Raw genomic sequence first — 25,207 nt, forward strand, 5'->3', positions numbered from 1 at the left:
GCTGCCTTGGATCTCTCTGCAGTTTTTTTTGTTTTTTGCTGGTAAAGAAATGGTTCAGATTGAGGAAGGTAGATGTGTGAGTTGTCTTGTGTTACCCCTCATTCATTTTCTTTCTTTCTCCTTGAATTGGCACAGTGTTATTTCAGAAACCAGAAAGCAGATGTTCTTGTTGCCATGTTATTGCTGTGTATGAGAACTTCCTCTAACATCTAGCCTGCCTTTTGGAATTTTTGGGATGTGACTAACCCGTGCCTGAAACAAACTCTTGCTTCCTCTGAAACACGGTGAGCTGGTTAAGGCAAAGCTGACAGAATGCATTTTTTAACCCTGTAGAGTGCAGATTTCATTCCAAACTATGGGATATGAAATCAGTGTTTTTCTGGAGTGTCCAGTTACTAGGGGATTGTATGTTAGTTGCTAATATATCTTCCCTTGCAGCCATAGCAGACCCTGATAGTCTTAATTGCACACACACACACAAATATATATATATATATATATGTGATATTTAGTCATTATTGCACTTAACACTGTTGACCTCAAAAACCTTGTTTGCTGGATCATTTGCCAGCTCCCGTTTATATGTGATGGGCTCTCGTGTTCATTCCTTTTTGGGTACTCTTTGCATTTTTGTATTTAATCCTGAAAAACGACCGTGCTTTAGCTCTTGGCAAATTCCATCTTGTCACTTTTTCAGCCTACTCATGACTTGTAAAAAGAGCAAATAGGAACACTGGAGGACTACAGTGTTCTGTGTTTGGTGATGGGGCATACCCTGTGGCAACTCTCTTATCACCTTAAAGCAGTCGTAAGGAGCAGGGGGGCCTGTTTTCTTCTCTGCTACTGCCCGTACCCATGGAGAAAAACTTTCCTCAACCCGCTTACTGAATACTTGGTAGCTTTTCGGGTCTTGGTGCACGTGCTGTAATCTGCTGCTGAGCAGCTGCTGTGTTTTGCTTTGGGAAGGAAGGCTTTCCTGCGTATGTGCCAGGTAGGAGAGGAGGCATTTCCAGACTTAAATCCTGCCATACCATGTGGCAGCAAGCACAGCTGAAGGCTCCTGCTTGACCTGGGGGAAGGACATGGTCTTGAAAAATCTTTTTTGTTTCAAAAATGTAAGAAATCTGAAAGGCTTCTACAGCGAGGCCAGCTTGAATTGAGAGAAGCCGGAGCCGTGGGTGTCAGCGGTGGCCCAGATTTTGGTCCCAAAGCTCGCTTTTGGGAGGTGGCCTGGGACCTGTCAGCTGGACACCAGCAAGGCTTTCAGAAACCTTGAGGCAAGGCTGGGAGAAGGCGCAGGAAATGCTGAGTGGTTCTCATCCATGCCACGGACAGAGAGGTCTGTCTCTTTCTTGCTGCCGTCCTGTGTGTAGATTTGTGTTGCTGCAGAGCTCTGCCAGTTTCTTCACATCCAGGTGCTTTGTGTGAGCCGACAGATAACTGTTACATTTCAGCCTGCTGCAGTTTTACCTGTAAATATAATCAGTTTCTGATTACTTGTACTGGGAAAATAACTTCTGGTCCTTTGCAGCTTTTGGCTGATCCATCCCTTCCTTAGCGCTGGCCAGTTCGGTGTAACTGAACTGTTACGCGACAGTCGTGTCGCATTCAGAGTGTAAGCCATCAGTCTCCCTTAACATATGGTCCCATCCTTCACGGCAATCTGAATGGGGAGAAATTGGGTTTTGCTGGCTTTATTGGGTTTCATGGAAGACTCTAGAGAAAGGTGTATGGAACAAATTGATTCCTTTAGCCAGCTGCTCTTGTAAATACAGTTAGGTTCTATTTTCAGATGGCAGTGTTTTTATTTCATTAAGTCCTGGCAATGGGTTGTTTTTTTTATAAAGCACAAGTAAAGATATGGTGTCACAGATGTGAAACAAACTGTTTTGTTCAGGATCAAGGGAAGTAAGAATTACTAGCCAAGTAAAGATTTTTGCCAGCCAACTTGCCTAGTAAAGATTTTTGCCAGTGACATTTTCTCCCAACCCCCCAATTTTCCTATTATTAGAGTATTTTATGGAGTAAAGGAAACAAAGCAAAGGGAATAGGTAGCTGCAAAAGTGCCAGCGGTGTTACAAGTACTCAGTCTGGTCCACCTTTTCTTCTTGAAAATGTCACAGGCTTCTTGTGATTCTCTGACCTCTCCCTAAACGGGATGAGCAGAACAAAGATGTGTTTGTGGTCCTGGTGCAGCATAAACGGCAGTGTCAACAGCAGCTGGTTCAGGTGTGAAGCGGATGTTACAGCCGCAGTTTATTAGATCTGATTTATTGGAAAGCAAAAGTCTTTGGCTTGTTAATGTACTTGCATGGAGTGGATGGTAGGAACGGATCACGTTGGTCTTACCTCCAGGTGCTGCTTGTTACAGTCTTTGCAGCTGGAGACACATACAGCTGAGTTTTTTGTGACTTCTGATCTTTTGTAGAAGCTCAGTTAAAAAACAAACTAACAAAAAAAAACCACCCACAAGCAAATATATATGAATTATATATAGATCTATAGATCTACTATACTATATACTAAATATATGTATCTATATTATATGTAGATAATAGATCTACTGTCAACCTAATCCAGGTTGTTGCAAAGGGAGTGCCCCAGTCCCCCCCACCGACCCCAAAGCCTCTGGGTGTGCAGTCCCAAGAGGGAATTTAGGAATGGGAGGAAAAATATCCAGTTGCCTTCTACAGCAGCAGTGTGAATTTAGATCCCTTCAAGGTACGATTCTGCATTTGACCTCAGCATTAATCTTTTCTCCTGGGAAGCACCATAAGGACTTTCTGCCTCAGGCTGGAGTTTCTTCTCTCCTGTCCCCGTGGGAGCCCTGTGTCGCTAACAGCACGTACGGTGACTTGCACTAGTGAGCAGTCTTCCAGGTTTCTTTCTTGGTTTTACCAAATATTTGCAATTATATTTGGGAGCTTTGTTGACCTCAACATTTCTCTGACCCCTTCTGAATAGGTAGGGCGCTGTTTTTCGCCTTCCTCTGGCTGTCTCTTCAGGATTATTCCTCCTGGGATCTCCGGCTGCCTGCATGTAGCGCATCGCTTAGCTTCAGTGCTGCCAAAGGCATCCTCAGCCTCAATCCGTCCCCTTCCTCCCTGCTGGAGCGGAGGCTGTGCAGGGTCTGTGAATTTTGGAACAGCTGGTGAGAATGAGAGGAGGGAAGGATGCCAGAGGCACACTGAGGTCAGGCCCCATCATATGGCACAAAACAAGTAGTAGGAGCACCAGTTTAATCCAAGTCTCCAGTAAGTATTGGCATTACTGGTGTGGCACCAGTGCAGGCAATTCCCTATCGCTGTAGCAGAGGCTACTTTCTACTGCCAAGGGGAAAAATGTTAAATAGATCAGGTTCCGTATTTCCTCCTTACCTTTTGTTAGAAAACAAACCAAGCTTGTTCTGTGTGCAGGAAGCCTCGAGGATTCAGCTGTGGTTTTGCATTTAGAATTCACTAGTTCTCCAGCTGATTATTGTGGCTGGAGGATGCAACTTCAGTGCTTACAGGAGTTTGCTGCTTTCTCACAGTTGAAATTGTTGTAAAGGAAAGGTCAAAAAAAAAACTAACAGTGAAAAAGGGAAAATGGGCAAAGCTGAAATATGTTAAATGGCAGAACCCACTCTTTTATAAATTGTCATCAGTTAGATCCAAGGGAAGATTAAATGGCATTGGGATTAAATAAGTGGCTCAGACGGGTAGTTCTTTGTAAGGCAGAACTCCCAGAGCAGCCTCAGAGGGAGTGTGTGCACAGTTGTGCTTTCACTTGGGCTGAGGCTTGAGTTAGCTCTGCAGTTGAAATCTGCATAGGTGCACTGAAACTGTGCCAGATAATCCTCTGGAAGGAAGGCTCATGCCTGCCAAAGCCTGCAGAAACACTGGGCAGGAGAAAAAAATACCCTTTTTTCTTTTTTTTCCTTTTTCCTACTCCAGAATAAAGTCAATTGCTTGAAACAGTTAACTCAGCACTGTCTGCTTAGAGACTACTGGCTTTACTCTTCCTTTGTTGTTCTCCCTCCTTATTTATATGACTTTATTTATAAAATCAGCAATTGTAACAATGTCAGGTCACTTTCATGAACAGAGTAAAATGTTTTTTTTTAGTAGGACTTAACATTCGCATGCAGGAGAAATTACTGAATAACGGAGCTGCGTAACAACCCAGCAGATACTCTGTACTCTTATACATAAAAGCCAAAAGAAAACGCTTTGAGGTAAAGTTCCATGTAAAATAGGTTTAGTTTTCACACTATATCGTATAGCATTTGCTTCTCCAGCAGTTTGTCAGAGACAGCTGGTATTGCGGCTTGGTTTTAACTATGGAAGGAGTCAGGTGTTAGTCTGACCGGTTTCACAAATGCAGCAAGAAGGCTTTGCTAAATTACTTGGGGAAGGGAAGAAGAAAAGCACCCAAGTGCTGAAAGTAAGGTTTGTCCTGGTACCTTTAGCATTAAGTAAAGAGTTAAGAACAGCTTAATTGCTACTGCGTTCTCTGCTCCTTGGGCATTTAATACAGAGCGGAAGAAGTTACCTGAGGGTCATTTACAGCTGGAACTTAAATTAGCAACAGCTTCTTACAGTGTTCTTTATTGTTGATAGGTATCAATGGTTTCTTAAGTACTTCTAGGGAGCTTATACTTTTGTTTTTATTGCCACAGTGCAGTGAGAAACTATCAGCAGCAAAATGATGCTTGCTGTGAGCCTGGAACTAAGAGAACACCGCTCAGTTTATCTGTCTGCTCGACTGCGCTCATTCTGTGTAGCTGCCATCCTTCTGAGATAGATGAAAAGCATTAACCTCTGCGCATTTAAAATTATTTCAGGGAAAATCTTATTTCTGCAGTCTTCCTTGAATCCAAGGTCATCCTCAGGCAGGGGGTGAGACTTCCCATTTCAGAGCAGGCTGATACCCAGCGGTACATGATTTACCACTGGTTTGTCTTGAGTTTTCTGTAACGTTCCTGGTACAATTCTCTCAAAGGAGGAAAAAATAATCCCACTCACCCCATCAGACTTAGTCTCTCCTCCTTGTGGTACCGCACCGCCTGTGCGTGGTGTTGGCTGGGGTGGTGCTGCCTGACTGAGTGCAGGTGCTGGTGCTGCGGGCGTCATGGGAAGCGCTGATCTTGCCAGCCTTGAACTTGCCCTACCAGTGGGCATCACTGTGCCTCTCTCTCGATATTAACCAAGGAGCTTTTTCTCATTTCAAGACCCCTGGCTGCTGCAGAAGGCGGAAGCCTGCACTCCCTGCCTGGGAATGACAGTAACAACAGCAGGGGCCTTAGAAAAAGTGAGCGAGCGTAGCACGGACCTGGAGCCCCTGTTACAGGCTGTTGGGGCCGCTCTCCCCCAGCACAACCACATCACCCTAGTGCTGCATGGGCTGCTGCCAGTGTTCGATGGCCTGCCTTTGTTTGAGAGCCAGCGATGCTCTCTGCTCTTCATAAACTACCTTTTTTCTTCCTTTCCTGGGAAAAGAAGTGTGGCTTTGAGCAGCTGGGGGAAGGGCATAAGGAAAAAGAGGGGTGGGAAGAAATCAGCTCATCTCTTTAAACTCATCTCTCAGTTCAGATTTCGTTTAAAGAACAGGACCTGGGGGGAACATCATTAAATAAAGGGTCTCATGACTGTGTGTATACCTCCCTAGATATTTCCTGAGCGCTCGCATGCGTCACATCAGTGATGCCAGCACTTCTCTATTACAAAGTGATGCAAGCCTGTACTAGATCAGATCTCTTTGGTTGCGCGTAGAGCTCTGATAAGTCCTGTTAACAAATCTTTTGTGGTGTCCCACAGAACTGTTTTGCTTATCCTCTTAAGTGAAAGTGCTACAGAGGCCATCCTAGAAGCGATTCTCACACCACGATAATACAGATCCTGCGATCTGATTTCCAGTTCAGTGCTGTTGTGGAGCTGCTGCTCTGCTCAGCTGAGAACCGCTGAAGCGATGGATAGATGCATAACCTCAAACCAGAGAGGCACAGGAAAAGACGGAGCTGGCGGAGAAGCCAACACCTCACCTTACTGAAAAGCAGCTAGAAGGAAATATTTGGATTAGATTAATTCCACTATAATGTTAGCCTAAAGTATTTACCTGGTCTTTTTCCGCAGCTACTGGGAAAGGTGTTAATAATCCCAGGGGAGGATTTGTTCATCCAAAGGTAGACGAATTTGCTGTACCATTGAGCAATGTCCCTCCATAAGCCTCTGGGAACTCATTTCACTCCCTGAGCTTTGAAACAGGATGAAGAGAGAAAAAACAACCTCCATCTGGGATGATGGGCATTATGGTTCTACAAATTTGTTTGCTTTTTTTCATGGCAGGGAATTGTGATTTTGTGGATGGCTCACTTCAGTCAGGGATTGCTACAAAAATGTATTTCCTGGCAGCGCTCTGGTATCTTCTCTTTTTTAAAATCTTTGTTAAATAATATTTCACATGTACTTCTGCGGTGCACAGATCAGAATACCATGTTGTTGTTCGTATTTACTCTCAGATAGTATCTCTAATGTTTCTGACATTTCTGTATAAACATTTCAGCTGTTTTTCTTACCATTTTTTCATTTCTCTGTGAAGGTGACAGCTCAAACCCTGTATTTCTATATTTACCCTGCATCTCTATTACAAACTGCAAGTCCTTCCTAGCTTGTCATATTTTAGTTGATTAGCCCCCTTGAATCTTGAGGAAAGCGTCTTATTTCACGTATTTTGCAATTGCAGTTTGAGACATTGTGAAGCATTGCAAATTATGTTTTGGCAATTTATGTTTTGAGTGGAAATGAAAGGCTGAACTTTGAGTTGACAAGGCACTGATAGAGGCTTGGATTAGATCAGGGATAATTGTCATGACGAGGAAGGCAATGATTTGGATTTCTGGACCTAGACAGGCAGCTAGGAGGAAAATTACCCCTTGCCATTTTATGCTTTGTCTTAGGGTTGTCAGGGTTTCCACCTTAGGTCTGTGTTTTGTTTAGCATCTTTAAAGTGATGTGGTGTATTACACTTCTGGGAGAGCTAATTGGATGAGTGTGTTGTATACTCCCCATATTTGCCTGTGAACATACAGTAAGCACTGAAGATAAAAACGGAAATGAAGTTGTGTGATACTTAACCAATACTATCCTGTATCTGATGAGAAATCATGTCTGTTTCCGTTGCTAAATATGTCTGTTCTAAGGAGTAACTACTGACCACAGCACGTCTGCAAGGTTTGCTGAACACATGGTCCACTAGATAGAGCGGTGGTTTCAAATAAAGATGAGTTCCTTCTTCTGCTTCGAGGTTTTTCAGGGAGGAAAACGGACCGTGATCTTGGTGTAACTCTGCAGCATTAGGGTGTAAATCAGTCTCCAACGCCCATAGTGCCTGCCATATTTGTATTTAGGCAGAACATTTTGGACATGGTTATCTTTTTGCAGGTAATAGAGAAAAAATATTCTATCTTGTCCTCTGTCTATTCATCTCTTATTCATGCTTTGCTAAGCTTTCTCTTCTCGTGTGCATGTGACTGAACTGGCTAACAGTGGAGCATATATTTAGCACTGCACAAGTCAGCATCCTTTCATGTCTTGACTGGTGAAGTAACAGGAAATCATTTGTGAGTTATAACAAATGATGGAGATATTTTTCTTTACTGCCAACTTTTGGATTGTTCTTTTCCCATCTGGAATATTATGGGAACCCAGTTGAAAATCAGTGAAAATGGTTTTTCAATTTTGTTCTGACTTAAGTACTGAGGTGTTTTTTGTTTTTTTTGCAGCTTTCATAAACCTTGAGGAAAAGCTGAGAAGGAATAGAGGGGGATGGGCATGTGGCTTAAGAGTTCATTCATGGACTTACTTCATACATTGGTCAGAATTTACTTTTAAGGATCCACCTCTCTGGATGCTGAACAAAGCAGTCAGTAATGCACATCTCATTTTCATGCTCCAGTCCAGAATTTTTGTCTTGATTCTCTTACGAATGTCACCTACAAAGGAGTATTTCTTTTTAAGAGGCACAAAAACTACAGTGATTTTTGGTTCTGTGGAAGTGAGCCCTTGCTGTCCTCATGATGCATATTTGCATGATGTGCTGAAATGACCTAGACAGGCAGTTTGGAGGAAACTGATGTTCCAGGTTGAATTTGAGGCAAAACCCTCCCTAATTTGCAGATGAGACACTAACCATCCTCTACGGTGAGGTCATTATGGAGCTAGATGATTAATATCTTTCATGTTCTTTCCTCATGCCACCTTGATATTCATTGTTAAATTATTAATCTTAGAAACTTGGTCACTATTTAAGCTATAAATCACTTCTCATATTTGTCTTTAGATTTAACGAAGCTCAGCTGTAGCACATAGCTTCCTTCATAGAGTGGCCCTAGCTACCGTGCCTGTTACCACTGTCACTTGTTTCCTGCTCTTGGGTGACAGTAACAGGTTTAGCTGTAAAACTTTATAGCAGTGTTAGCTGCAATTTGAAGAAAAGGTAATAATACGTGCCTTTAGGCTTGCTAGTCCCCTTGTATTCTAGTTCTTGAATTGATCATTCAAAAACTGGTGATAACTGTTTTTAGTAACCATCTGAAAAATACGCCCCCCCTTAAGCAGGTTGGGTTTTTTGTCAGCAAAGAATAATAATCTTATGACTAAATTGCAAGTACTGTCTTGGTTTAAATTGACTACAGTTGGCAGAGTTGATTTAGCCCATTGGATTTGGGCCACGTTGTGGATAATGGTGTTATTTATGTCGCCAGTTTTGTATTCCTATTTTTGATTCTGTTTAAAAATAAAAAGTTTTTAGCAAAAAGTGATACTTGTGAATTCAAAAAGGATTAAGAACAGATTTAAGAGGCAGCTTTTTTTTTCTGTTCACCAGGCTCCATAATTCAGGGCTAGTGACCTGTATTGCACTTGAACATTGGTTTATAACTTAATTTAGGGTAATGAATGTCAGTTTGGAAACAGTAGTATTCCTTATTCTGCCATTTCATTTTATTCCTTCTGTGATAAGATGAATACTGGCATCTTACTTAGCATGGTGCTATAGGATGAGCATGGTGGCCATAGGTGAATGGCTGTCCTGAAATGCAATACTGGAATACTTTTTTTTTTTTTCCCCCTTTTCAGTCATGTATATTCTGAACTGTTGAATTCTTACTGAATTCAGTTCTTGGAAGCGGGTTTTGCAGTTATGATTCCTTTTTTCCCCTCTGGTAAAACAAGTGAAGGGCATGTTCCTTTGCTGTGCTCTCTGAAGACTTTTTTCCTTTTTTTGCTGAGCCTTGAAAACAACTTCTGACAGATAAATTGTGAAATGGATTTTGGAGTAGGGTACCTAAAGGGTTTTTAATTGTTTTAAGGCAGTTAATTGTTTTTTTTTGTGAGATGTGTTCACCTGGTGCCTTCATGTCTTGCAGAGTTTCAAAGCATGTTGATGTGGTGGTATTGGAAGTGATTTTGTGTTTAAAAAAAAAAATCGAAACAAAAACTTGATTTGTGCTTTCATGCACAGTGGTTATTAATTCTTTTGGCATTAAATTTCTTTCTTTTTTCTTTCCTCCCTCCAATCTGCTAGCTTTAAACTAGGCCTTGGGCCTAGGGCTGTGAGGAATCGGGCCGCTCCGGCCTGCTGCGCTGGCGGCATTCACTGAAGCCATCAGTGAACTCTTCTTCATGCGCCATGGCTGGGTTTGGTGCTCCATGGGGAAAACTTTTTTCCTTGAGCCTGGTCCTGAGCAACCTGGTCTGATTTGGCCCTGTGGTGGGCACGGCTGGGGCTGGATGCTCTCTTCAGGTTGAAGATATCTGAGACATCTGTGTCCTGGCTCCTGTTTTTATTTCAACATAAATAAAGGGAGCTACACTTCAGGCACGCTTCCAGACGAATTTTAATACTTTTTTAAACTAGAAGAAAGCTCTTAGGGTGATGGCAAGAAGACAGTCTGCTACACAGGAGCTCCCTGTGGCCAGCCTCTGAGGTGGTGCTACACAGGAGCTCCCTGTGGCCAGCCTCTGAGGTGGTGCCACCATGCTGTCCTTAGGGCCCTCTCTTTTAACACTTGACTGCAGTGGTGCTGTTAAAGGAGCTGGTCCCCTTATGTGCCCTGCTTCCTGAAAGGGGTATTTAGCAGGAAACCTACACTACCCAAACAGGTTACGTCAATGAAGTAGTGATTTCCACTTATATTCAATCCCTTGCCGATTCCCCCTAACTTGTGCTGGCTCATCTCTCCTCTTCCCCCCAAAGCAGTGTCCCCCAGCCTCCCTCCTATTAAAAGCATCCCAAGGCCCTCCTTGATTTATGTTCCGAAGGAGGAGAGTTATGTCACTTCTAGTTAATGTGTGTTGAAATTCCCAGTATTTATGGATTTAAAGATTGGTTTTTTTGACTTTTTTTTTTCTCCTGCCAAACACTTGTCCTCAATTCCTCCTTTTGGTAACATTTCTAAAATCAATTATGCTCAGTGTTCTAGCTTTTTAATAGCTTTCTTAATACACTAATTAGAGTGTAATTATGTAGACTGTTGTGTGATGTCGATCAGTTCTAGTTAAATCCACAAGACTAATGCTCTGAAATGTAGTTTTGTTTGACAAACTAAATAGTCTTCTGTATCGGTACCTCAGACATTTCACTTGGGCGTTATCTAAACTAACTGGCTTATCATAACCACGTTTTAAAATCAGGGCAGACTATGAAAAGGTGTCATGTTTTCCTCAGAGCTAAAAGGAGTGCTTTCTGGGAGTTCGTTACGGATCTTTATTGCTACATCCTACGACTAGCCTTAGCGTATGCAGCACTTCAGTGGGGGTGGTTTTCGTGTAATGGCTTCCCATGAGAGCAGGAAGCTGTGGAGGGCAGCACTCCAACCTCCTGTGGTTGGATTCAGGATTTGGGGATTTTGTTGTCTCCCTGGCATCCAGCAGGATGGAACAAGAGGAAGCTAGGAAAGCTGCATCACAAATGCGATGGTCTTGGCTTCAGTTGCCTGGCCACTGCTAGGGAGTCCAGAGCTCTGGGGAGCAGTACCTCGGTAAATCTCTTTGGTTCAGGGTGGCTCTGATGTTCCCAGACGTTGTAAGAATTGCTTTTCTCTGGTCTTGGAGAAAAGCTGCTGGAATGACAGTAGTGGTGTGTGCAGACAGCTCGCTCTTTCTGCATACTTGTAAATGCTTCTCTTACCCTGTGAGGATGGAGGGAGACCATATGCAGGCAGGTACAGGTGCTTGTGCTGGGAAAATGGTTCCAAGCCCCAGCCCATCCTTCCTGAACACAAGCTGAAAATTTTAGCGTGGCTTCTTGTGGCTGGGGGGGCACCTGAGATGCCTGCAGCTATGTAAATGTCGTTCTTGCAGGGCTCGCCTCTGGGGCCCATAGGCTGTTCCTTAGCTCTGCTTCACCCTGAGGTTCTAGGCTGTGAATCCCATCATGTTTTTTAGGGAGAAAAAAAAAAAACTAAAAAAACCCTATGTATTTCTGTAGCACCCAGGCTGTGCTCCTTTTACTTGCCTGGAGAGTACAAGTGGCCGTGTCTGTGGAGCTTGGGTAGTTTGTTGGGCAGTGGGAAGAAACAGCTCTTCAGCAGACTTCGAAAGTCTTAGTAGTCTTAAGACTTTAAATTATTTGAATTCTTTCGGTTGGCTATTGGTGTTTTGGTGTTAACATTTTATTTATATTTTTTGAGGTTAATTTAAGTGGATATGTTAGCTTTTCCTTGACAGTAGCTTTGAGTATAGCAGCTCCCTTGGATGCAGGGATACATGCTGCAACCTGCACAGCTCAGGCATGGTGAAGATGATGCCCAAATGCTTTACAGCCTGGGTTTGCAATGCTAGCTACTGTGGCTGCCCCAAGTATGCTTGGGGTAATGATGTAGGCTCCTCTTGTATTTCACCATTTTACCGGTCTCTAATGTCATAGTATTTTTTCTTTTATTCTCATACCAGATATTAAAATATGCCTGCTGTGGGAACAGAAGTGGTAGTGTTTTTTTGCAGGCTGGAAGAAAGAAGCTTGTCTGCTGCATGCTTAGAGTACCCCTAAAAACAAATACTAAAATACAGTTCTCTTAGATGTCCTGTTTTTTTCTAATTTTATGGTGTTTTTTCTAATTTTCTTGTTTAATCGTGTTAATAAAGATGGCTATTGGGCTGTTCTAATGTGTGCTGTTGGTTTGCATTATCAGTTATAAATACTAGCTTAATCTAGTAAAATCAATTGAAGAGATTTTGTGGCTTTTAATATCATAGGATCTTTTTAAAAAGAAAAATACAGATATGTGAAGCATTTTTACTTTAAATTTTAAATCTATGAAATACCTACTTTTTGCCTGCTAGTAACTTGGTAAATGCTTTTTAATGTAATAAACTGAATTTGTGATGAACTAGCTAACTTTCTCATTTCATTTTGACTTCTCTAGAGAAGTTGGAGGTTGCGCCGCCATCTCCAGGACAACTGAAACATGGTAAAATAAGAACGTTTGCTGAATGTAGTTCGGTACTGTGAAGTCTTTGTGTTCGAGTTGCTTCATCTTTCTCCTACAAGCATTGGTCTGTCCTCATCCCTGTACCGTGGAGTAGTGGAAAACCAAAGCAAGCACCTAAAGTCACCGTGCCTTCTTTATTTCGTAACACCTCAGCTGGTGAGAGAATGTGTGCCATTTAGTGAAAGTAGGACAGAAAGCCCAAACAAGGGAGCACTGTTCAAAGCCAGCAGCAAGCATTGTTCATCTCAGCCAAGCTGCGTTGGTGACGTAGTACTTTGCAGATTTTTTTTTTCCTCTTTTAGCTTAAAACTAATGATTTTCTTCAAGTCACATGTATTTTAAATAGACTCTAAAGTGGGGTAAAATTGTAAAGAAATTGGAAATAGATTTGGTGGTCTTTATAGAACCATGATTTTTCACATTCCACCTTATCTTACAAGGCAGGGCATTTTTATGGTTTCAAGCTCTGTCAGTGAGCAAGTGCATTTATTAGAGTATTCTCCTACTCTAGGTATTTATACTCGTATTATTTTTTTTTTTCCATTGATCACTGGACTTCTGTTTAATACATGGCTTCTAAAATTCTATCAATGTCAGTAAGAATAAGAGTCCCATATGTAGCTCTACAGTTTAGGTACCAAAAACTTTCAAAATATGCGTACCTTTTTGCCTTTTTTTTTTTTTTTTTTTTGCTATTTAGCTTTTTGGGGTTTTTGTCCTGCGATTTAAAAAAAAAAAAAATTCACAGAATCACAAGTTCACACATTGTGTGCTTTTAGTCTTTCATCTCTTCATTTAAGAAGGTATGTATGTTCTTAAAGTCAGTACATAAGTCCAAACTTGTTATAATACCTAAGCATGAAACACCTTGTCACATTTGGTTTTTGTGATAATGGATTCATGGTGTTTTTAGAGGTAAACCCAAAAAAGAGTCCTGCTGGTTTCTTTTCACCTGACTGTGAAGTTCATGCACTCTTCTTGCTTCTCTGTTCGCATGTTTGCACCTCTGAAAGTTCGTAAAATGTGATTATTGATCCTATCTGAAATGGGGGAAAAATAACTACTATTTTCAATGTTAGCAAAAAAATAAAAGTGAAAAGAACTTATTTTCTAAGCTGTATTTTTAGTTTAGTAGTCAGTCCTTGGTGCTGTATTTAGTTTTAGGATGCTAGCACCTTGAGACTCAGCTGGAGGCCACGCTGTGCAAATTCAATCCCAACTCCATAGGAAGCTTATAAAATAAGACCTGAGAGAGAAAACGGAATGGGACAAAAAGGAGCAGTAGCACTGTGCTTGTTAAAAATTATTTAGACCAGGGTGTTCCAAGATCCTGCAGTAGCAAATAGTTTAAAGTAGGATTTACTTGGAGTTTCGGGAAGGAAGAAGAAAAAAATGCATCAAACAAAAGATGGAACCTGATTTCTTAAAATTTTGAGGAGCAGCTTCAAGCCTAACTTGTCTTCAGCATGGTGCCCAAACAAAATGCTGATACAGAAGTTTGGGCTGAATAGTGAGATAATCAGCAGTGCACGACACACTAGTGAAAGCCACCATTGTAAACTTGGCTGAAGGAGTTTTGATTAGAATTGGCTAGCGCTAGGCAATACTCCTAAAATAGGATTTTTTAGGAATGATTGAAGAAGATGGACCTCTTGCACTGGGATAGAGAGGGAATTGTAGAGAAAGTGAGGGCTTTAATTCAAGTGAGAGAATAATGCAAGGAGAGTTTGCAATAATGCAAGTGAGACAGTTTGGCAGCCTTCAGCGATACTGCAATGTCAACTGGAAGGATTGTAAATAATATCAAAGTTCGTGCAGTGTTAAATATTTCTCTTATGCACTAGTAGATGTATGTGGCTTTCATCCAAATGTGTACAAGTATTTGAAAAGAGTAAGCCCGTTCACCTGGTTCTTCACAAGCCATTAATAAGACTTACGTAGCAAAGGGCTTACCAAACCTGCCGGAACTAAAAACAGGGCACTAAAAGTAGTAATAGGAAGGGGGTTTTCTGTATGTTAACTTTGCTTCTCTTAAAGGTAGAAGTAAATTCACATTTCGGTTGTTTGTGTGAACTAGTAAACTCTTATAAATATTATCTTTTTGTTACTTATTTCTTTTAGTGTTCTTCCACAATGCATTGCCTTTTGTAGGGTTTGGATTTTTGGATAACGCAATTATGATTGCTGCGGTAAGTTCATTATTTGATTCCTTGATCAAGCTGATACAATTCATATTATTTATGTACTAAATGAGAGCTTCAGGAAGACTCCTCTCCCTCTGTATCAACTCACTAATTTCTCTGGCAACGTTTTCATTAGTTTCCATGTTACGAGCAGTTGATGCGGTTCTGTATTAACTAATTATAATGCAACACTGAATAGGTCTTGAGAATTCTTTACTAACGTGTCCCTTTATTCTCAGCGATGCAAGCGCTGTTAGTGCTGATGCTGCTTTGTACTCATGTGGCATGGCATTGCTCAGTAACAAACTTTAAATATTTTCCTGTTCATTTGGAAGATGAAATGGGCTGGTGGAACAGGAAGATGAATCGAGACCAAAGATACTGTTCCTTGGGTAGTATTGTCGTTGACAATGTAGTCCTAATCATGGGATAATTCAGGTGGGAAGGGACCTCAGGAGCCACTAGGTCAATAGTCTTGCTCCTGTTGGGGACCTTCTCAAGGTTTTTAGTCTAACATCCTGCTCAAAGCACGGTCAGCAGAAAGGTCAGACCAGTTCATGGTTGTATCTGGTGGCATCTTGAAGACCTCCAATGGCAGAGACCGCACAACCTCTCTGGGCAGCCTTTTCCAATGCCTGACTGTCCTCGTAGGGAGAAACGTTTTCCTGTCCTGCGCATCATTCTGTCTCTAAACTGGGGAGACCAAATGGACCACTTGGTGGATAAGGAGTTGGCTGGGTGGTCACACTCAGTTGCGGTCAACGGCTTGATGCCCAGGTGGAGACTGCTGATGAGTGGTGTTCCTCAGGGGTTGGTATTGGGACCAGCACTATTTAACATCTTTGTCAGTGACATGGACAGTGGGATCAAGGGCACCCTCAGCAAGTTTGCCGACGACACCAAGCTGAGTGGTATGATCGACATGTTGGAGGGAAGGGATGCCATCCAGAGACATGGATGGGCTCAAGAGGTAGATCTGTACGAACCTTGTGAAGCTCAATGAGGCCAAGTGCAAGGTCCTGCATCTGGGCTGGGGCAATCCCAAGCACAAATGCAGATGACAAGAGAGCAGCCGTGTGGAGAAGGACTTGGTGGTGTTGATGGGTGAAAAACTGAACGTAAGCTGGCAACCCAGAAAGCCAACTGTATCCAGGCTGCATCAAAAGAAGTGTGATCAGCAGGTCAAGGAAGGTGGATTCATCAGCTCTACTTTATGCAATTGAGACCCCACCTGCAGCACTGGGGCCCCCAGCACAAGAAGGACCTGTTGGAGTGAGTCCAGAGGAGGCTACAAGAATGATCAAAGGACTGGAGCACCTCTCCTACAAAGACAGACTGGGAGAGCTGGAGTTCTTCAGCCTGGAGAAGAGAAGGTTCCAGGGAGACCTCACAGCGGCCTTCCAGTACCTAAAGGGGGCCTATAGGAAAGCTGGGGAGGGACTCTGTCAGGGAGCATAGGAATAGGAGAAGGGGAAATGGTTTTCAACTTAAAGAGGGTAGGTTTAGGTTAGCTATTGGGGAGAAATTCTTGACCATGAGGGTGGTGAGGCACTGGAACAGGTTGCCCAGAGAAGCTGCGGATGCCCCATCCCTGGAGGTGTTCAAGGCTGCATGGGGCTTTGGGCAGCCTGGTCTCTCCCTGCCCATGGCAGGAGGTTGGAATTAAATGATACTTAAGGTGTCTTCCAACTCAAAAAGTTCTGTGATTCTGTATCCAACTGGATCATCTCTTGTTCTGATTTATGCTGCTTTTCTCTCATCTTCCCTTCATGCATTGCTGTTCCATCTGCAATTCAGTGTGATTTTGTGTTTCTTCAAGTGAAGATATAAGGAGCTATGATACTACGTTTTATCTGTTTGCTCACTGTTTCTGGAAGTTTGCTTTCAGAGCTGTGCATTACATTAAGAATTATGCTTGGGAAAATGGTATGCAGAGGGATTACTGTTCTGTCCATTAGGTGGCCATTATGAGATAATATAAAATATTAAAGTAATATCTGAAGTACATCCTTGTCCTAGGAGGAGATGCATATGCTGGGAATGTAAGAGCTGTGCAGATCTGATAGAAGTAATGTCAGTTTATCCTTTGAGTTTTAACATAAACAAGTAGTGAACAATACCTTGCCAGCTGAATTAGTATCATCTGTTTTAAATCCATAGCCATCAAATAATGAGGAAACTCTTATTTTTCAGGGAACCCAAATAGAATTGTCAATTGGAGTTATCCTAGGAATTTCAACCATGGCAGGCAAGTAATAAGGAAATGTAGTATGCATAGACTCATGTGACACATTCCTGTATTTTAGGCTGAAAATAGGCCACGGAGCTTGAAATGGCTCTCCTTCGGTCTTGCGGCAGCCTTTCATAATAAGTAAGCAAGGATGTGTTCCGTTTGCAGAAATGGGATTTCAGTTCAAATAAGTTTTGAAATGCTTCTGTGTTTTTTGTTCGTTTTGTTTTAATCTAAAAGTTCAAATCCTGGGTAACTTAAAAACGGGTATTTGCATTTCTGTAATGAAAATGCTTTTAATTCCCCAGGACCTGATATTTATATATGTATTTAAAAGCTGCTGTTTGCTTGCAGCTCTATGTGCAGATCGGTGTTTGATTTTCCTTTACGGTGTTGTCCGGTGTTCTTGGTGGTTTCCCTGCCTCCATGCGACGCCGTGCAAAGGCGCATAAAGAGCCCTGCTCCAGCACTGAGCCAGCACTCGTAATCTCTGCTTGACTGCCTCAGTGCCTCTGCAATGTGAGAGAAAAAAACTGCTCACGAGCACACCAACTGCAGGTGTAGCTTTGCTTGTAGAGGAAAATTTGTAGAGCAGAACAAGTGAATCTTTTGGAAACTTGCAGCCCTCCGTTGCAATGCAAGACAGGCACAAGCAAGTTAATGTCAGTAAGACCTGCAGTGAAATCATGTATTTTAAGCCTGTAACTTTTAAGTAATACATATTAAATCCCATGTAGTATTTATTCCTAAACTGACACAAGTGTGTAGAAAGCATGCCTGCTTTTGAAATGTTTAACAAAGCTGCATATACAAGTAGCATCTCCTATTTCCAGTGCTTCTGTGCCTCTTTGGGCACTGCAAGGCCTTTTTGGCGTCCAGTGTTAGCTGGATGAAACTCAGCTGTGTGTGGTCATTGTTTACTCTGATCTGAAAAGTTGTTACACCGATTTCCAGGTCGTCATCTTGCATTTGTGAAGCTGTCCTCATACACATGGAGAAAACATGTTGTAATTCCTGCTATTGTCTGTCCAGCTGCTGTTATTCGAAGTTGTAATAAGGCCAGAAGATGAGCTCTAAATAAAAAAACAGTGATTCTAGTCTTCTATGTGACATATACTGATAAGGGCGGGGTCCACAGCAGGGGGTGGTGGAGGTGCTATTTTTTTGTATGTGTTATTAAAATAATACTTTCCCCTTCTCTTCCCTGTTTCCATTTCCAGCTGCTGCTCTGGGAAACCTTGTTTCAGATTTAGCTGGACTGGGGTATGTCCAAATTTGTTTTAAGAATTTATTTTTTGCTCCTTTGAAACCACTGTTGGTGCTAGTGAACTAAAACACAAATGCTCAACTTATTTTTTCTCAGCTCTTGAATTATCCTTCAGTAAACCGTATGACTAGTAGTGTATTCTGTCCTTGAGGAGAAGTGGAGATAATTGGTTGTTATTGTTGAGCTTAAAACTGCAGCGCCATAGTTTTGAAACAGAGAATAACTATTTTGCTGTTTAAAATATTATATATTTAAGCGGTAAAATTGGAATTGGTATTTAACAAGATTCAATGTGTTTTGTAGGTACTGCTTGCTTATAAGGAAGTATTCGAATTTTTTGTCACAAAATGAGTGTATTGAAATTATGTGAGCCATGTACATTAATGAGACACTGCGTAGAACATAACCTGAAGGCTTGGCTCTAAAGTCACTGAGCTGAAGCTCAAGATGTGTTAAATGTCTTTGAACAAAAGTGAGAACATTCACATAAAAGAAACTCAATTTAGCTATTTCTATTCCAACACCTTTTCAAGAAAAGCACGTAACGGTGAATACAGCTTTCCCCAGGCTCTGGAAGCTTGGAAGGCATATTGCAGGAGGGTTCATCTTATTCTTGTATCGTGCAGTCCTGGGTGCTTCTGCAGTTCCTGTAAGCACTTTGTCTCAGTCATTGTCAGATCAAGTGATGAACTATGGGGCCTTCCCTCTGACCCTCTATGGCTACTGCTGCGAGCAATTTGGAAAAATGTTTTTTGGGGGGGAAATTGTATGTTGTTGTGTTATAGACTATGCCTCATCAGGTACTGGTATGCCTAGGTCTGAACACATTTCCTTCTCAGATGTAAAGTTATATCTGTGGAAAGAAGGAAATAGCTACACATCTAGGTGTACCTATGTCTTGCAATTAAGTCAGTATTGATGTTTGAGCTATTATGTCAGATATAGACAGATAAATCTGACTTCTTTTTAAAGGCAATTTCTGAGTAGTTTCTAAAAATAAAACCTGTCCATTGTCTTTTTCCTCTATTATTCCTTTTTTTTCCCCTGCAAATAACAAAGCTGATTACTGAATAGTGTGAAACGCTTTCTCTGATAAATTTTACTTGTAAGCTGTTGTAAAATACAGTAACATTAAGGTCAGTCATGTCTTGCCACAAAGTTCTTCTAGAAGGATTGCATGTTAAATCAGAGAAAATTAGTTGATTTACATTGCAAAAGTGACTTCTATGACTGTTAGAATTCTGAATGCTTTTCCATGTTTACCTTTCGATGGCTTTATCAGTATGCTGAAGGAAAAGCTATTCCTTGCAAGTTCAGTGCTTGAAATAGTTCAAAATCCTCACTAGAAGACACCTTTCAGATCCAAGACAATTTGTTTTTGTTTTCTTCCAGTCTTGCAGGTTATGTAGAAGCTTTAGCGTCACGACTGGGTCTGTCAATCCCTGATCTGACACCAAAACAAGCCGATATGTGGCAAACGCGTCTTAGTGCACACTTAGTAAGTATCCTGCAGGCACTGTTTGGGGGGAGCCTTTCTATTTGGACTAGTAGGTGATAGATCACAGAATCATTGAAGTTGGAAAAGACCTCCAAGATCATCTGGTCCAACCATCCACCTACCACCAATGTCACCCACTAAACCATGTCCCCAAGCACCACGTCCAACCTTTCCTTGAACACCCCCAGGGACGGTGACGCCACCACCTCCCTGGGCAACCCGTCCCAGTGCCTGACTGCTCTTTCTGAGAAGAAATGTCTCCTCATTTCCAACCTGAACCTCCCCTGGCACAACTTGAGGCCATTCCCTCTGGTCCTGTTGCTAGTTACCTGTGAGAAGAGGCTGACCCCCAGCTCCCCACAGCTTCCTTTCAGGCAGTTGCAGAGAGCAATGAGGTCTCCCCGAGCCTCTTCTTCTCCAGACTGAACACCCCCAGTTCCCTCAGCCGCTCCTCATAGGCATTTTGCCACTTTCTTTTAAATATTTAATAACCACCAATGTTCCGAACACTTCCTAGAAAGTTTGGTTCTAAGCCCTTGTCAGGGAGCATCAGGAGAGTGGATTGTTTCAGCTTTGGGTGTTCTTTTGTATGCGACAAGCCAGGAGTAACTGGTAGCATGGATAATCTCTGCAGTGACTTCATGTATGCTGTGCAGATACCTTGTTTGGACTCTGGCTACTGTGCTAAGATAGTTTATTTGAAAGTTATGGCCCATAACATTACCCTTAGTTTTACTCCTTATACATTCCTTGTCAATCACTTTTTAGTTGTGTACCTCTACTGTATGTATTAGTTTCTAATAGTCCGTAATTAATTTAGTTATGAAATTAACTTTTATCAGAGTAAACCTTAGCTTTTGAATACTATTCACTGCCTGGGCTTACACTGCTTCTACAGTTACGGGACACTCACTTTTCAGGTGCATTTTCAGGGTGTTTACTTCATGAACATCCAAACATTTGAAGTAGTCCCACCTCAGTGATGACAGCATTAGTTCATTTTGATTGAAGAAATGGATTGTAAGAAACTGAGTGAAGAAACAGATAATTCTTTCATCTTGGCAGATTGAAGGGATGAGAAATAACACTTTCTCAAAAGTTAGGGAAAAAATCTGCTTTTAGCAGTGATAGATCAAAGCATCAAGCAAGGGAAGAAATGAAACATTGTCAGTGGGCTGCCCTCTAGTCTGTCCAATGTACGAGGTTTCTCAGGGGAAGCTGATGAGTCTGTGGGACAAGTCTGTCATGCCATGGCAGTTAATTCACAGCACTTTTCTGTGAAAAGACTTCTGAGTGTCTTATTCTATATGCTAGCATTTTTTCCTTTCTTTTGATTATTTACCTGCTGTGAGAGGTTTCTCGATGCTATTCATTTACTGCTGGTGATACGCCTTTGGATGTTGCCTGTCTTATTTCTTTCCTTTCCTGTTGACTTTTACATCTAGGTCAATTTGGGAAATCTTTTCAAATCTGTTTATTTTTTGTCTTCACCTCGTGCCTTTGCAAACTGTTAATGTTAGCAGGGAATTCCTCACTCCTGACCTTAATGATAATTCATATTACCAGATTCAAGCAGATGCTTTTTTACAGTTACACCTTAACTGTTTGTCCTTCCCTGTCTTCCTGGCCATCATACTAGTCCTCTGAATCTTGGTCTCCTTCCTTGTTTACCATGTGTGCATCTCTTCATGAGTCATTCCTCTCTTTTATTCAGAATTGTCTCATCACAGCACAGGATTTCTAACCTTGTTGCTTACACATACCTGTCTCTCTCATAGACTGTTTCTAGTCTGCATGCTAAGGAAAATATGGCTCCCAACCAAAAGCTGGAACAAATTGTCTGTTTTCCTGGTTGTGTTGGTGCTACACACAAGTAACAACTGATCAGTGAGAAACTTAATTTTTTTCCCCCTTTCTCTAGGGTAAAGCTATTGGAGTGACCATTGGCTGCATTTTAGGAATGTTTCCTTTGTTGTTCTTTGGCGATGAGGAAGAAAAACTGGAAGAAAAAAATTAACCTTTTTACAAGACATATACAAATGTAAACTAATGTACCTCAATTATTCAATTATGCTGTCAATATTTAGGAATTAACAGACAGTAAAAATGTATAGACTTGGGAACAAAACCTTCAGCATGTCATTTTATGGAAACACTAATTTATTGTGGCTTTGTCGTGTTCAATACTTCTTTTTATAAGATACCATTTAGCTTTTTATTTAATGTAAATTTTTGAAGTGTTTTCACTTACAGCAAATGGTGTTTACCACTTCCCCTTTTTGACCTTACTCTTGAATGGATTATTACTCTAATAATCCACCATGGATGACATTATCACTCTTGAGTTGCATACTGGTTGCTTAACAGTTGTAATTGCATGACAAAAATTTCATTGCTGTTCATCAGGTCCTTCAATGCAGATTATTAAGATCAGTGATGAGTGATTTGAAATCCCTCGCTTTGCAAGACAATTGGTTGCCCCCTCACCAGCTATCGTTTTGCACTGCCTCTAGATCAGATATTTCAGTGATCTATGTCAGTCCAGTTTGCGTTTCTTTACAATTCCATTTCTCTGAATTGTCTCCTGAGATGATCATTTTAATGCCTTGACAAGGTAAGTGTTTCTCACATAGTATCCTTACCAAGTGCATTTTAGAGGTGGATTAACACCCTTCTGTACCTCCATATTCATGTCTTTTTTTCTCCTTTGTAAGCAATATTTTGAGAATTCAGTTGAGATCTCCTTAAACTTATCTTCCTGAGCTTTCAGCGTGGTATTAAAGAATTCACACTTCCTATTTCAAAACCACAACTTTTTTTTTTATTCTGTTTAAAATAAAGTGTGAATAGCTAATGGGGTAGATGAGGCTGGGGAGCCCTTCAAGGTATGAATGAGTACTGGCACTGCAAGTTTGTGATGGGTGGCTCAACTGAAACAATAATAATAATAATATGTACTGTTAGTCTGGATTAGAGGACCTGATTTGCAGATTATAACTTTGTATTTAAGATTAAACCTTTGCTTTTTTTTTGCTGTGAGACAGTTCTTTAAAAAAGAAAAAGAGACTTGAGGCCTTCTTCCTTTTCTGCCTTTTATTTTTGCAGTCTTATCTGGTGTATTATAGATCTGACAGTGCAGTCACATGTAACTGTGCTTTTTTATATGGTCATGAATAAATAAATTATGATTACAACTATCAAATACTCATATTTCGGGATCCAACTTGACAGGAACATAATGCTAAACTGATAACTGTTGATTGCAAAGGAGGGGTTTTCTTATCTGTTTGAATACCATTTGGAAAAGACACTAAAAAGAAGCACAGCCAGGGTACTTTGAAAGCTTTGTCACTGGAATTGTTAGCACTTCTGAAACCTAGAAATAAATGGTTTAAAAGAAAAATTAAATCCCATGATTTTTATTTGCTATGGAAAGTCTTACTGTAACATACATATGTTTTATGGAGCTCATTGCTTACCTCTTGGCTGTAAATGTTTCCATTTTTTTAGAAGCCCCTTAAACAGCAGTACTGAAACTTTGACACCAACCTGTAATGAAAGTGACAGTGTTTTATATCCGTTTGTGAAAAGCAGACTGAAAATTTGGAGTGAGTAGACCTAGTAGCATATACTGTCCTTTATATGTTAAACCATGAGAATCCTAACCAAACTGTAAAATTGAAAGAAATCTTAGCTAGGCATGAACAGAACATGGTTTTGCTTCCGTTTTCAAGGTGGGAAGCTTTTCTTAAAAAAAGCAAGAAAGCTCCTGCTAGAAAAATAATACATTTCTCCAGTAGATTGTTGCTGGTTTACTGTATGTCAGTAATCAGTGGGGTTTTTTGTTGGTGGTTTGTTTTTGTTTTGTTTTGGTCTTGCCTTAAACTCTGACTTTTCTTCCTCTGTGCTTCTGTTTCTGGTACATTTCTAGACAAAACTATGTATTTCCTACTTTTTTCATTGAAGTACACATTAAAACAATTTTGCATAGTTTTTTTGTATTTTTTTCAATAATTCCAGCACTGTTCCCCATTGCAATAATTCATTGGAATCTTTCAGCAGTGGCCAAACCTCTGTTCTTTGCAATGATGCAAACTGGAGCACTTTTCTCATGACTTTTTGGAACTCATAGGAGTAATCAGAAGGCTGTGTCAGCTGTTGTAATAGCAGTCTTTTTGTAATGACAATAGGAAAGACCATGTACTATTGTTAAATAGCTTGTGCATGTAAATTGATTATATTTTGTTGCTGTATGTCAAACTACTGTACTGTAACCAGTGCTTTTAACGAAAATTAATGAACTAGGGTATCTTCAGAGAAATTCATCATGTCTTCTTAGTATCTCTTTAGCTGACCACAAAAATGTGGAGGGCAAGCGACACATGGTAAGAAATCTTGGGTTTTTCAGGCAGTTATCTGATGTTTTAATCAAGAAGGTGACGGTTTGGGTATTTGATAAATGTGAAGAAATAACTCTTCATTTGAGAAGACCAGTGGCTCTGCTGGAGGCTGAGAGAAAGTGCTTGATGGGGCCAAGGTGCCACCCAGAATACAGTAAGGGTAGTTTGCTTTGCTTGTGGGATCTGCTTTTTTGTGGATTGCTTCATGTGGAGTGGAAGATTTGTGCCTGATCCATACAGTGTCCCTTGACAAGAAGGGTGTGGTTTTTTTTCTGGTGTATGTGGTTGAAAGTAGTCCCTGATGCTCTGATCACAATCTTGAAAATATGTAATTGAAAAGACAGAGCACTATTAAAATTGTCCTCTTTGTTTTCTGTGGTTGTCTTCTCCCTCCTCAATAAAAGGAAAAACCAACGCTACCAGGCTTATTGAGCGGCTTCAGTATTACTCCATTTTTTATTCCATCAAGTTTGTCCCATGCTAACAGGAATTTTTCTTAAGAGCTGGTAGACCTGAAATGGTGTTTATTTTAAAATGCTGGTTTTTATTGTAACTTAAAACGTAAATGTGTTTTTGACTGTATGTTATCCCTAGGGACAAAGAACATGCATCTGGTAATGTGGTTACCCAAATCTACTCACTGATATTTTCTCATTCATGTACTTTTACATAAATTATTTGAATTCGGAAAATGTATTTTGTATTGTCTTTAAATTGTCAAAATTTCTGTAAAGTTTTGTACTACAGCAAAGCTGTTCTGTGTTTGTTTATTCACTAGACCAGTTGCTGGAGGGGCAATGTTAATAATATCCTGTGGGTATTTGGTCTTGGTTAACAAAACAGGAATTTATTATTTCAGTTACAAATGAGAGTTGCTTTGTCACTTACAGAGGGGACGACCACCGTGGAGTAGTTCAATCTGTCTCTTCGTGTTCGGAAGAGAAGAATTTAAGCGATTAAAATGTTTGCATGGCAAACTAGCAGTGTTTGTGGTTAATAGTAGTCAAAAGTCCACTTGCACGTGAATTTCTGTAATAACTGGGTTTTGTATGCGAACGAAGGCTCTTTGAACTCTCCTGAACTTTGGACTCTTCGCTGCTTGGTCGGTCCTTTTGGTGGGTGTCTGCGCATGAACAAGTGCTGTGAGTAAAAACACG

At 41.0% G+C, this 25,207-nt stretch overlaps 1 protein-coding gene across 2 annotated transcripts in view; it reads left to right on the forward strand.

Moving 5' to 3' along the window:
• TMEM65 (transmembrane protein 65) overlaps positions 1–24,460 on the forward strand; it is a 33,664-nt gene extending 9,204 nt beyond the window's left edge. For both annotated transcript variants that reach the window (XM_083822571.1, XM_083822572.1), the window contains 6 exons: positions 12,407–12,451; positions 14,594–14,661; positions 16,849–16,903; positions 18,106–18,148; positions 19,545–19,650; positions 21,572–24,460. In XM_083822571.1, coding sequence (XP_083678697.1) covers positions 12,407–12,451; positions 14,594–14,661; positions 16,849–16,903; positions 18,106–18,148; positions 19,545–19,650; positions 21,572–21,667 — 413 coding nt within the window. In that variant the 3' untranslated portion in view covers positions 21,668–24,460. The remainder of the gene's footprint in view (positions 1–12,406; positions 12,452–14,593; positions 14,662–16,848; positions 16,904–18,105; positions 18,149–19,544; positions 19,651–21,571) is intronic.
• Positions 24,461–25,207: the final 747 nt, after the last annotated feature.

This window comes from Anser anser, assembly GCF_964211835.1.
Source record: "Anser anser genome assembly, chromosome: 2".
NCBI classification, from domain to species: Eukaryota; Metazoa; Chordata; class Aves; order Anseriformes; family Anatidae; genus Anser; species Anser anser.